Raw genomic sequence first — 14161 nt, 5'->3', positions numbered from 1 at the left:
AGAATGCCATGCTCTGAATTCTTTCAAGTTCATTTGCTCAACAAACACTCACTGAACACATTTGTCATGCTCAACACCTGACTGTGGTCTTGAGATCTAAAGATATGACACAGTCGCTTTAAAATTCAGTGTTCTGGGAAACATAATATTTCATAGGAGTGTTAATCATCATTATGTGGTGTTTGCCAGATGGCCTGAAAGGGCTCTGTAAAAATCAGGTTTCTCGTGTCTCTAAATGCACTTTGATCACACCTGGTGCATTACCGGGACTTTTATTCTTGTTCTTCCATCCGATTTCACTCTGTCTCTATTGACATTTTCATCTTTGTTGCATTCTTTTTTTAGCGCTGTCTTTCTTCATTGTAAAATGGATCATCAACAGTCTGTTACATTACAAAGAATTTATTTGCCTCATCTAAATATAACCCATGTATAGCTTTTATCTGAGGCAAAATAGATTAATCTCAAGCATTATATAAGCCATAGCAAATATGCCCTTAATATACTTCGTTCTATTAGGTAACAGGTGCTTCTCTTTTATTATTTCAAGATACAAAACAACTTACAAAAGCTGCTTGAAAATGGTGACTGACCGACCAGATTGCTACCTCGCACTTCCCTTTGAAGACTGTGCTCCCCAACGAATGTGCTCCCCAAGAACACATCTTGGCGGAGTGCTCCCTGCTGGCCAGAGGAGCAAGTGGACCCACAACCCCAGCCACGTTTGCACTTGGAGGTCACCCAGCTCAGGAAAATGGGGGAAAGGAGAGTAATTTTGGTTCCTGTGCAATAAAAGTTGACCTTGACTCTGAGGAAGTTTTCACTGCTGCTGCCTGGAGAAAACAGAGCCTTCTCTAGAGGTCTCAGGAAGAGCCTAGTGGACACTGTTGGATGGCTGTGGTTCAGCAACTATGGTGCCAGGTGGGCAAACACTCCACTCCATGCCTTTTCAGTCATTGCCACCCTCCTTTTTTCTCCTTGACATCCCTCTAACAAGCCTTCAGTTAAGAATCTGTAATGTGCCAACAAACTTGATACAGCTCTGGAAAGAATTAGCCATGATTCTAAAAGGCAATATATGTGGCTCTAATGGACAGACTTGCTTCAAGTAACACCAACACTGTCTTTTTTTTTTTTCCCTTCTGCTGTTAAGTTCCATTTTAAAATCACATGGCTATCTTAACTTCTCATTCAAGTACATTATTAACAAGAATAACCGGCAATGCAGACTAAACTATGCCATTTATGTTTTGTCATATTCCTCTAGCTAGTACTTGATTGGACTGATTCTCACCTATCGCAGGCCAAGAATCTGTGAGTCATGGGTCAGAAGTACTAAATTTAAATTACTCTAAAACCAAAACTAATCTCTAAACCAAAAAAGTGTAGCAGTGATTTGACAGGATGAAAACACTGAATTTCTAAGATTATATGTTGACTGTGTTAGTTTGGAAGCAGAACGTCTATATTGAATGCTGAAACCCATTTCATCATGACAATAACATGTTTTATTCTATTGCTGACTAAAAAAAATTAAACGGTGGTTTGCTAACTTCTATTTATCATCTGGGTTGGCTGGTTTTTATTAATTATTTAGGTACCACAAGATCTGTAAGTGTGAAAGATATTCTGTTTCTATCTATAATGCATTTTATAATCATTTCTATGAAATGTATTTTGTTTAATCAGATAAGCTTATAAGTGAATTGGTTGTATCATTTATATTTGTTAGCCTCTTGGACAAGAACTGTGCCTGGTGCACCTCTGGCTTTTAATAAATACTCATTGGTTAAAATGCCCTGCTAAACCTGTGTTTTGTCAGTTTGTAAGTTTTTACTATGACAATATGCTTTTTAGCTGCATCTTACCTCTTCTCTACTACTTTTAACTCTCCCATACTTCTTTCCTCCCAAGTATTATTTTCAAAACTCAAAATATTTGGCTAGTTTCCCCCATTTAACTGATGAGGCTGAAAAGTATTATTGTGAGGATTATGTGTGAAAATGTCTCTTAAGCACACCACCATGTGAGATAAGTAGTAAACTGATAATAGGTGCCATATTAATTTTTTTTAAAAATTGGACATTCTAGTTTTATGCTTGACCAATGCTTCATAGTGAAAACCCACCAGAAATTCAAAAGTTGAACAGCCACCTCAAAAGAAACTCTACAATTGATGGAAGAGACATTAGAAGTTCAAATTTCACAGAACTAGTAACCTGCCATCTAGAAATTTATCTTTAACCACTAATCAGAGACCTAGTCAGTCAGAGATCTCAAAGATTTATATACAAGAATATTCTTTGGAGTTTTATGACAGCAAAATATTAGAGGCTATATTTCAATAGCACAGTAATTAAATGATGTCACTATTTAGAGTTACACTGGCAAAGAATGATAAAATTGCATTCAAAGGTAAGCACAAAACTACATAGTATCCCACTTTAAAATTTCATTTTACAGTAAACATTTCTATATCAATAGCATTTCTGCAACATGATATCTGACTTAGATGTATGATTTCAATTTGTCAACAGATCCAAGATCTTACAAATCATGACTACTACAAAGGGCTCTTAGAAAGTGTATTTCTATATAAACTGTGTTTTTCTATAGAAAAATTTACTCATATGTGTCTGTGTACATACATACAGAAGCGCAAACTCATTGATCTTTCCTATACTCTCCAAACCTTGAATAATGTGAAGCTACTACCTTTTTTTAATCAAAAAGTTGACTTAAAATACTAAGTAATTGTCAAAAAAAAAAAAAAAAAAAAATACTAAGTAATTGTCAGCAGGTGATCACAGAACTGCCCCTATACACATAGCACCAATACTATTTTTGCCCCAGAAGCTTCTTTTTTAGTGATTTTTCCAATATTCACTACAGTTGACTCTTGAAAAAGACAGAGTTTCATCACTTCTAGACCTAGTCATTTTTTCTTTGGGGATGTTGTTCGTTTCGATTTTGTTACTAGCCCTAAATCAAAATCTCCATCATGTCATCCCCTGCTCATGGACTGGAAGAATTAACATTATTAAAATGGTCATCCTCCCAAAAGCAATGTACAGATTCAGTGCTATTCCAATAAAAATCTCAATGACATTCTTCAAAGAAATAGAACAAATACTGATGAAATTCATATGGAACCACAAAAAAACACAAATAGTCAAAGCCCTACTGATGAAAACAAGGGAGAAAGGAAGTATCACACTTTCAAACTTCAAGCTATACTACAAAGCCATAATGATTAAAACAGTTTGGTATTAGAACAAAAACAGACACACAGACTAATGGAACCAAATAGAGAGTCCAGAAATAAAGACATACTTATATGAACAACTAATCTTTGACAAAGGAGCAAAGAATATGCAATGGAACATGGACAGTTTGTTCAATAAATGGTGCTGGGAAAACTGGACCTCCACATGCAAAAAAAAGAAACTAGACTACTCCCTCTCACCGTACACAAAAATCAACTCAAAATGGATAAAAGGACTAGACATAAAACCTGAAACCATAAAATATATAGAAGAAAATAGAGGTAAAACACTACAAGACATACATCTCAAACATCTTTAAAGACTCATCACCCAAAGCAGTGATAGTGAAGGCAAAGATAAACACCTGGGGTTACATCAAACTGAAAAGCTTCTGTACAGCAAAGGAGACATTAACCAAAACAAAGAGACAGGGGACTCTGGTGATGGTGCATGGGTACCTTGGGGAAGGAAATTCTATGGGGACTCAACCTGAGGGGGTGGAGAGAAGCAAATATTGTTTAAAAAAATTTAAAAATTAAAAAAAATTAAAAATCTCCATCATATGTGTACATATTAACTACAACGAAGCCCGAGAAAGCAAGCCCCTGACACTAATTAGCCTCCACTACCAAGACACGAAAGTAGGAAATTCTAACTTACGTAGGAGTTTCAAATTATTGAGTGACCATAATGATGGCAAAAGTCTACCATATGGGCCTCCCTGGTGGCACAGGGGTTAAAGTCTCAGCACTATCAAGCTATCGCAACCACTGCAGCACAAGTTCGATCTCTGGCCAGGGAGCAGACCCACATGGCACAGCAGACCTCTCCTGTCTCGCCCGCTGCTCCCCTCAGCAGTGTATTTTAGTAGATCTGCCTGTTCTGCTCCCCACTCTGTCTCTGGTGAATCCTCTCACCCCCTGCACCTCTGGCCTATACCCCAGTTCTTACATGCATAAATAAAAAATAAATAGTTAAAAAAAAACTGTCTACCATATGCCTTGTCCTTTAAAATTCAAGTATTATCTATTTAGAATCAGGGGGATAAAACTTAAGAGATTGCTGACTAATGCTATTTCTGTGCATTTTGATATTTTAATGTGTGATTAAATGTATACTCTTTTGGTGATTAGAAATTAAAAGTCTAACATAAAGAGGAAATATTTTTAACTTCAAACTTTCATTTATTTAATTCTTTGAAACCATCAGACATTTTTCATGATGCCTTTTCCTTGACTTCAGCTCATGCTAATTCATAAATTCATGGAGATAGACCAAAAAATTAGTGAAATTCAGGTGATACTTTCCTTGTTTATGCATGTTTCCTATTGCCCAACACCAATATTATGGATGGCCCGGTGATTTTGCTTTTAAGCATTTTGTAAAAATCAAAATTCTATGTATATCAGTCATACTATCACTGGGATCACAAATCTAATTTGCTCACAAAGGAGCTCAGTGATACAATATTTTTTCATTGGGTTGTATTAAGCCTATCCATGCTAATAATATGACCAGTTCCTGACTAAAAAAAAATGCAGAGACATTAAATCAAGTATCTTTGACCATTGAATTTCCAGCACTTCATGGTTTTAGCCAAAGCAATCTATAGATTCAATGCAATCTGTGTTGAAACTCCAATGACATTTTTCATAGACATCAAACAATCCTAAAATTTGTATGGAACCACAGATGATCCCAAATAGCCAAAGCAATCTTGAGAGACAGAAAAGGCTAGAGGTGCCATATTTCCTGATTGTAAATGACTCCGAGGCCATTGTAGTGAAAACAGTACGGTGATGACATAAAAAAATAGATCAATGCAACAAAATAGAAGCCCAGAAATAAACCCACTTATATATCGTCAATCAATTTACAGTAAAGATGACAAGAACATACTATGGGAAACACTCTCTTCAGTAAGTGGTGCTGGGAAACTGGATGCACACATGTGCAAAAGAATAAAACTGGACCTATCTTATGCCAGACACAAAAACTAACTCAAAACAAAGACTTAAATAGAAGACATGAAGCCATAAAAATCATAGAAGAAAACAGACAGTAAGTGACTTGCTATCAGTCTTGGTGATGATCTTTTAGATTGACAGCAAAAGCAAACAAACAAGTAGGATTATCAAATTAAAAAGCTTCTACCCAGCTAAGAGGACCATCATCTAAATTAAAATGTAGCATATACAATGAAAATATTTGCAAATCATGTATCTGACATGGAGTTCATAATCAAGATATATAAAGAACTCATACAACTTAGTGCTTAAAAAATCTGATTAAAAGAAAAGTATTTGATAAACATTTTCCCAGAGGAAAACATATAGATGGTCAACAGGTACATGAAAAGATGCTTAACATCACAAATCATGAGGGGAATGCAAATAAAACCGAGATAACAGTAGTGACAGTTGTGGGCAAGGATGTGGAGCAAAGGGAACCCTCATGCAGTGTTAGTGGGACTATAAATTGGTTCAGTTACTATCTAAGATGGTATGGAGGTTCCTAAAAAATTTAAGATTGATTTATTCATGTTTATTCATGGATACAAGAACTGGGGTACAGGCCAGATATGCGGGAGGGTGAGAATATTCACCAGAGACAGAACAGGGAACAGAACAGGCAGACTGACTGAAATACACTGCTGAGGGGAGCAACGGGAGAGACAGGAGAGGTCTGCCGTGCCATGTGGATATCTCTCCGGCTGGCCGGGATCAAAACTGCACTGCAGAGGCTACGGACAGCACTGAGCCCAACCACCCGCGCCACCAGGGGAGGCCCATAAAAAAAATTTTTAAATAAAGCTACCATATGATCCAGTGGGCTCACTTGTGGATATTTATCTGAAAACAAAAAACTAACTTGGCATTTATCCAAAGAATGAAAAAAAAAAAAAAAAACACTAATTCACAGAATATATGCACTCCTATGTTCACTGCAGCATTATTTGCAATAGCCAAGATACGGAAATAATCTAAGTGTGCATCACAGGGTGAATTAGTTATTCCAATTAAATGAATATTATTCTGTTATAAAAAAAAAATGAAATCTCACCATGTGAGATAACGAGTACAGTCCTTGGGGGCACTATGGTAAGTGAAGTAAGACAGAAAAAGACAAATACCATATAATCTGACTTACATGTGGAATGTAAAAATAATAAATGAAAAAACAACCCAAGCCCATAGAAACGGAGCAGATTGATGGTTGCCAGAGGCAGGGGGTGAGGAAGATGGGAGAGGGACAAAATGGGTACAGGGAATCATAAGGCACAAATTTTTGGTTATAAATCATATGTATGTAATGCAAAGTATGTAATGCAAAGCATGTAATGCAAAGCATGCAAAGCCTATAGTTAACAATACTGTAATGCATATTTAAAAGTTACTAAGAATAAATCTTAAAAGTTCTTATCACAAGAAAAAAATGTAGTTATGTATGGTGATAGATGTTAGCTAGACCTATTGTGATGATCATTTCACTATATATATATATATATATATAACTAAATACATACAGATACACATAAATATAAATATATATATACCAAATCATCACGTTGTACACCTAAAACTAATTTGTCGATTATACCTCAATTTAATAAAAAATAATTTCTGTTAGTAGCTACTCTTGCTAAGGCAAAATTTTTTTTAGTATCTGCTTTTAACCTCCTAAGTGACTGTTATATGTCCATTTCTAACTAGTAGGAAAGTTTTATTCCTCAATCAAAAAGCAGCAAAGATATATTCAAAGTTATAATGTTCAGAAATTCAGAAATAAATTTGAGTGCAAAATTATTGGACAGTTTCTAAGTAAAAATATTGAGCCAGGGCCTCCCCGGTGGCGCAGCGGTTGAGCGCTGGGTTGTGAAGCTGCCCGCGGCCTCGGAGGCGCCGGTTCGATCCCCGGCTGCTCCCCGGCCACCAGAGGAGGGTCCCACATGGTGCGCAGACCTCTCCTGCTGCCCGCTGCTCCCCTCAGCAGTGTACTTCGGTCCTTCTGCCTGCTCTGCTCCCCGCTCTGGTGAATTCTCTCACCCTCCCGCGCTTCTGACTGTACCCAGTGCATGTATAAACAAAAACAAACAAACAAATAAATAAATAAAACATGCCTCTATTTAAAAAAAAAAAAAAAAAACCTATAAAAAAAAAAATATTGAGCCATGTGGTCAAATTCCTGGTAGGGAACACAGTCATGAAAATACTTGCCTTGTTGAAGTAGTGAAATTGTGAATTACAAAGAAGTTTTCTTTAATATTGCTATTATCCAATAATTAAAGATGATATTTTTTAAAAAACTAAGCATTTTTCCTCTTTTGAAAAAAAAAATCCAGAGACCTGAGTGTTGTCACTTTACTTCCTGTTTCTCTTCTCTCTTTATGTTTCTATTTTCTATAATTACTCTTCCTAGCACACAAGGTATCCACCATAGTAATAATGCCAGCGTGTGGTATTGAGAAGAGGGAGACAGATGGCCCTTGCTTTCCACAGGCAAAACCACTCTTCTCAGGGCCTCCCCTGGTGGCCCAGCTGTTGAGCACTGGGTTGCAAGGCTGCCCGCAGCCTCTGCAGCCCCGGTTCATGCCCCAGCTGCCGGCGAGGGTCCCACAAAAAAAAACAAAAACAAAAACAAAAACAAAAAAAAAAAAACCACTCTTCTCAGAGGCTCCACTTAACACAAGCAGCCCACTCCCCATGGGTCTTTAAAGAATTCTTACAGTAAGCCTCACTTCCATTGTTCTGTCTAAACCTGACCTTGATTATAAAAAGCCTTGTGAGGTGACCCACATGGCACAGCAGACCTCTCCTGTCTCTCCCACCGCTCCCTTCAGCAGTGTATTTCAGTTGATCCGCCTGTTCTGCTCCTCACTCTGTCTCCCCCCACACACCTCTGGCCTACATCCCAGTTCTTTTATAAAATAAATAAATAAATAAAGAGGATCTTATAAGCAGCAAGAGAAAAATAGCATGTCACATACAAAGGATATCCCATAAGGCTCTCAGCTAACTTCTCAGTATAAAAAAAACCCAGTAGACAGTAGTATAACATACTCAAAGTGCCAAAAGAAGAAAACTTTTTTGTAGAATCATATGTTTACTTTTCAGTTGTTTTATGTATGTGTGTATGTATATGTAAATGTAGGTATGTATGTATGTATGTATATTCTTGCACAACGTATGCTAGAATGCTTTCTCCTTGTAGGTGTACTCCCCATAAAATTCCTACCATCAACTTACCCGTGAACCATTACCATAGTCCCTTGAGCTCTTCTCAGAAGAAAACGTTCAAACACGAATTTTAAAGCAGCAAAGTTGTCATTCAGATTTTAATGAAAGAGCAAGAGCTTTACTGAGAAGCAAAAGTTAAGGAGAGCATGCTGAAGAGACTTCTCTAAAATGAAAAGGCACTGAATAAAAACAACAAAAACATACAAAAAAGAATAAACTCTCACTGGGAGAGATAGATTCACATTAAAAGTAATGGCACAATCAACTACAAAGCAAGAGTGAAGATTAAAAGAGAAAAATAATGGGCCTCCCTGGAGGCGCAGGACTTAAGTCTCTGCACTATCAAGTTATTGACAGCCACTGTGGTCTGAGTTCAATCCCCGGCCAGGGAGCTACCCACATGGCGCAGCAGGCCTCTCCTGTCTCACCCACTGCTCCCCTCAACAGTGTATTTCAGTAGATCCGCCTATCCTGCTCCCCACTCTGTCTCTGGTGGATGCTCTCACCCCCACACCTGTTGTCTGCACCCCAGTTCTTCCATGCATAAATAAAAATAAATCTTTAAAAAATTATACAGTAACAAAAATTAAAGCTACAGCAATTGGTTATGGAAATTATATAAGACATAAAATGAGATCTATGTGATGATTTTCTTTCATATATGAAATACAATGAAACAAAGCAAACAAACAAAACAAACACTTAAGACTCACAACAGAATGATGGCTACCAGAAGGATGCATCAAACATGTGAAAGAAGTCAAATGGATTTTGGTAGATATAAGCAGTCGTTTGGTGGTAGGCATAGTGTAGCATGTACAGTGGTTAGGGTGTGAAGCTGTACACCTGAAACTTAGTGTTGTAAACCGGTACTACCTCAATTTATAAACAAAGCTACTACAAACATTACTGTATGGCCTCTGTATGAATATACACTTTCATTTCTCTGGAATGAACTAGGAGTGGAATGGCTGGGTCATATAGCAGGTATGTGTTTAATTTGTTAAACTGTCAAGCTGTTTTTGTCAAAGCGTACCATGAGACTGCCAGTTCATCTAAATGTTCATCAATACTTGATATAAACAGTCTTTTAAATTGTAGAGTTTCTGGGCCTCTCTAGCAGTGCAAGGGGTTAAGCACAGTACTGTGAAGCAATCCGCAGCCTCTGCAGCACGAGTTCAATCCCCAGCCGGCCAGGGAGATACCCACACGGCCTCTCCTGTCTCGCCCTTTGCTCCCCCCAGCCATGTATTTCGTCAGTCTGCCTGTTCTGTTCCCCACTGTCTCTGGTGAGTCCTCTCACCCCCAAAACCTCTGGCTTGTAAACCAGCTCTTGTATGCATAAATAAATCTTTTAAAAAAAAAAACCCGAATTCCTTATAGCCTCAAATTTTAATAATATTTAAATTGTAGAGTTTCTAATACAGGTGTGATAATGATATCTCACTATAGTTCTCATTTGCAGCTCCCTAATGACTATTGATGTTAAGCATCTTTTCATGTTCTATATGACATCATCTGTATATTTTCTTTGATGGGTCTGTTCAAATTATTTGCCCATTTTTTAACTGGACTGTTTTATTACTGAGCTTTGAGAATTCGTTCTATAGTCTAAATAAAAGTTCTTTAGCAGATACGTGATTTGCAAATATTTTCTTTTAGACTATGGCTTGTTTTTTCTCTTTATGTCTTTCAAAGAGAGATGTTGTCCTCTCCAGTGCTTTGTTCTGCAAATTCTAGCCACCTGGCCTTAGTCCCAGCTCTATTTCTGTAGCTCATTTCTTCTCCAGTCTCCTCCCTGAACCACAGCCTAAAAACTCACTCGAGGCCCTCAGCCTGGGGAAATCACAGAGCTATTCTCCATTGTTTCTCTTCTCTCAAGCACAACTGTCCTTCATTAACTGATTTCCAAAATGTATTAATCACCAGTGTCATATTTTGTGGGGATTTTTTTGGGGGGTTGCTTCAGGTGAAAAAATAAAACAAATGGAGACCAGCCTTGGAAATTCTCTGAGCAGACAAAACTGGTTTAGTCACACAAGCAAAGCTTAACTAAGCTTATTTTGCATGACTACATGACTGGGCTTATTTCTCCTTTATGCCTGGCAATCATAAGCAAAACTCAAACTGTTTTCCAGGATTAATACATTAACCACTGACCAATTCCCTATCATTTAGGAAAATTCTAATATTACGACCAATCACTATGAAGAATAGTCACTGTCTCCTCACTCTCCAAGTTGATTTTAAAAAACCATGCCCCTGGGGCCTCCCCTGGTGGTGCAGCAGATGAGCCCTGGACTGCTAGGCTGCCCGCAGCCTCTGCAGCGCCAGTTCGTTCCCCAGCAGCCGATGAAGGTCCCAGCAAAAAAAAAAACAAACAAACAAAAAAAAACCCATGCCTGAGCTTCATTCCAGGTTTGGTCTGAGTGCCCCTGGTTTATGAACTCTTTGCAGTGTGAGCGCAACAAATCTTTACTAATTACTACTTCAGCAGGTCATTGTTTGTATTTCAGCTCTTTCTGAATTTTTCGCACAGGTAGGAAGTCAAAGCTAGGCCATGTGACTGCATCTTGAATGGAAATGGAAATCCCACACCATAGGAAATATGAGGACAAGGAATGTGAACCAAGCAGTAAGAAGTGTTAACTTGGCCAACAAAAAAGGGAAATAGAGCACTTAGGTAGTAATGAAGGTAGCAAAACCTATGTTTGAGGAACTAGAAAGACGTGGTAGAAACTAAAAGCTTAGCAATCAGGAGGGGCTCCATGGAGCTGAAACTCAGCCCCAGAAGACAGGGCATACCAGGTGGCGCTCCTATGGGGGGGGGGGGGGGTGGTGGTGGTGGTGGTGGTGGTGGTGGAGAGAAAGGCGTGCTGAGGCCGGTTCTGTAAATGCTGAGCAAATGGCAAACTGGATTCAGCTGCTGCTGCAGAAATAAACTGGCATCCATTCTCAGGGTGAAGTGAGAAGGTGACTCTGGAACAGGGATAAATCAACAAGGTCTTAGGGAGCAAAGAGCAAGGAGCAACCCTTTGCCCCTTCTAGCCTCAAGGCTCTTACTAGGGCACCTCTTAGCAAAATCTAACAGGGAACAGCTGGTCAAACAGAAATGTGGTTTCAAGTCTCAACATTTGCGTCACAGAGCAGAATCTTGAAGGGAGGGCTTAGGGCTACGCCATAATAACTTAGTAACAGCCTGCTCGGGTGGTTACTGAGTTGGGCATCCATGCAGACCATGCACCTACACACACTTGAACTCTTACACAAGAAATACAACTCTGTTTCCACGTGATGCAACTATACTTTCTACAAAAGAAGATAGTCTCACCTTTCCTGAAAACGATGAGATGCCAAGTCCCGACATTCTTGGTGTATGTCTCTGCTGTACAGCGTCTTCCCAGAGCTGCGTCTTCCCCGAGCTGCATGGAGAGCCACCGCCCTCGCTGCCGCCTCCCGAGGAGTCGCGGCTTTCCCGGCTTTACTGGCGCGCAGGCTTTCCCAGCGCCAGGTGTTGGGTGGGTTTGAAGCCTCAAGGAGCAACACCAGGGGAGTCTGATGACTTGTTTGGCTTCACTTGGCATCCCCGCACCCAATTAAAAACCTCCAACTCAAATTCTTCTGGCATGGGGAGGTGATACCGGGCCTTCTGAGGTATTCAGGGACCAGTACATCTCCCAGTCCCTCTGACCCACACACACCTCCCCACGAGCCCTACAGCAGCTTCATGAACCCTGTGAAATGGGTTTTTGATCAGAGGCAATATAATGTGGAGTAACATCACCTGGCTGCAGCAGCAGCTCGTGGAAGACAGGTGAGCTTCAAAAAAAGTTAGGAGGTAACAGCCCTGCAGGGAGGTCCTGGATCTCCCCTGTGACTGGGAGCATGGAGGTGGCAGAGAAAATCCTGGCCCTGCTCAAGGCCCATCTGGGAAGCTGAGTATACCCTTTGGACCCCTTCTCCTAGCAAGAAGGTGCAGACCCCAGTCCTACCCAGTAGGTGAGCTGCAGCAGTGAAGCCAGAGTCTGAAAGACTCGACCAGCAACCTTGTGAAGCCAGGACAGGAGGAGGAAGAGTATGAGGAAGGGCCTGGCCCTGTCTACCTGAGCCAAGACACAGTGCTCCTCATCCAGGCCCTGCTGGATAAGAGGGCAAGAATTTATCCTGCAACTCTGCAGGGCTGCTGGGACAGCATGCACACAATGCTTAGGGGGTTCTGAGTGCCCCACCCCCTGGTGCTGGGGGAGGGTATAAGAAGGTGTAAAGAAGGCAGCCCAGTACCTGCAGAGAGCAAGGAAATCCTGACCCCACTACTGCCACAGTTCTAGCCCTGAAAGGAAATGGACTTTTTTTTTTCCTTTTTATTGTAGTTTTTGGTTGTCTGTAGGTTAAATGGACTTAGTACACCAAAATAGATATTTGCCGGTCTCAGCTTCCAGTTCAATGGAAACATTTGCAAACCAACCTGTCCAACTATTAGAGCTCAAAACTGCAGCCATTCCTGCCTCCAGCCTTGACTCTTGGACCCATGGCTATAGGCACACTTTCTGCTTCATAGCATTTACTACTTCCTGTAAGATAGAACCCCAGGCTTTCAGGATGTCTTTCCTAACTGGCAGCCTAACAGAGTCTTCAGCACGCCATGCCCTTGCTCTCTGAAGCTAGCAGCTTCTGAGTACTGGAATAAGTGGTAAAAATCAGTGAATTCCACAGGTGTTGGGCCTCTGCTAGAATTCTTTTACTGTGAAATGGTTTTTTTGATCAGAGGCAATATAGTGTGAAGTGACGTCACCATGATGGTGAATATGGCAGAAACACTATGGCAAAGAAGGCAGATCAATATCAAGAGCATATTCCTATTCCAAAGAAGACAGATGTCTTTCCTCTCCATAGTGGCAGAAGGCCAATATATTAATTTTGCCACCAAGGAGGCTCAGAGACCATCTCTGCTGTTGTCGGCTTAGGCACGCAGTTGCATCAGCCTTCATGAGGTGAAGTCTGTGTGGTGAAACCCAGAATAAAACATCATAATTGATATTTATTTTCTATTGACTATTAAGGTTTTTTAATTTTTTTTTCAGAGGTAACATTGTTTCCTCACAAAATCCATTGATTTAATTGGAATGGGTTCACCCCTCAGCAGGTCAATGGGTATTTTTTTTTTAAGATTTATTTATGCATACAAGAACTGTGGTACAGGCCAGAGGTGTGGGGGTTGAGAGGATTCACCAGAGACAGAGTGGGAAGCAGAACAGGCAGATCTACTGAAATACACTGCTGAGGGGAGCAGCGGGCAAGACAGGCGAGGTTTGCTGCACCATATGGGTAGCTCCCTGGCAGGGGATCGAACTCGTGGCTGATGATAGCTTCATAGTGCTGAGACTTAACCACTTGCGGCACTAGGAAGGGCCCTCAATGGGTTGTTTTAGATCACAGAAGAACTTAGTCCTGCACTCCCCCAAAAGAGAGAGAGAGAGCTTCACAGGTTCCAGTCTGCTTCCCCATCAATTTTGGACTTGCTAAAATGCTCCTTATTTAGTAATCACTCAGTTAGAAAGATAGTCAAAGCAAGTCAGTTGTCAGGGGCGGGGCTGGGGGGAGTGTGTGAAGGAATTTCCTAGATTGCTTGCCATAAAATGGTTCTTGAGAAAAGAACTG

The 14161-nt window shown here is 40.1% G+C and overlaps 1 protein-coding gene across 1 annotated transcript in view; it reads left to right on the top strand.

The window, feature by feature from the left end:
• The window catches only part of GRAMD2B (GRAM domain containing 2B), a 66411-nt gene extending 64613 nt beyond the window's left edge, over positions 1-1798 (top strand). Inside the window, exon 14 of the mRNA XM_037509436.2 lies at positions 551-1798. Coding sequence (XP_037365333.1) covers positions 551-592 — 42 coding nt within the window. The 3' untranslated portion in view covers positions 593-1798. The remainder of the gene's footprint in view (positions 1-550) is intronic.
• Positions 1799-14161: the final 12363 nt, after the last annotated feature.

Source organism: Talpa occidentalis, unplaced genomic scaffold (genome assembly GCF_014898055.3).
Source record: "Talpa occidentalis isolate TD23 unplaced genomic scaffold, MPIMG_talOcc4v2.1 talOcc4.13, whole genome shotgun sequence".
Taxonomy (NCBI): Eukaryota; Metazoa; Chordata; class Mammalia; order Eulipotyphla; family Talpidae; genus Talpa; species Talpa occidentalis.
Note: the sequence above shows the minus strand (reverse complement) of the source record. Positions and strands in the feature narration are given on the sequence as shown.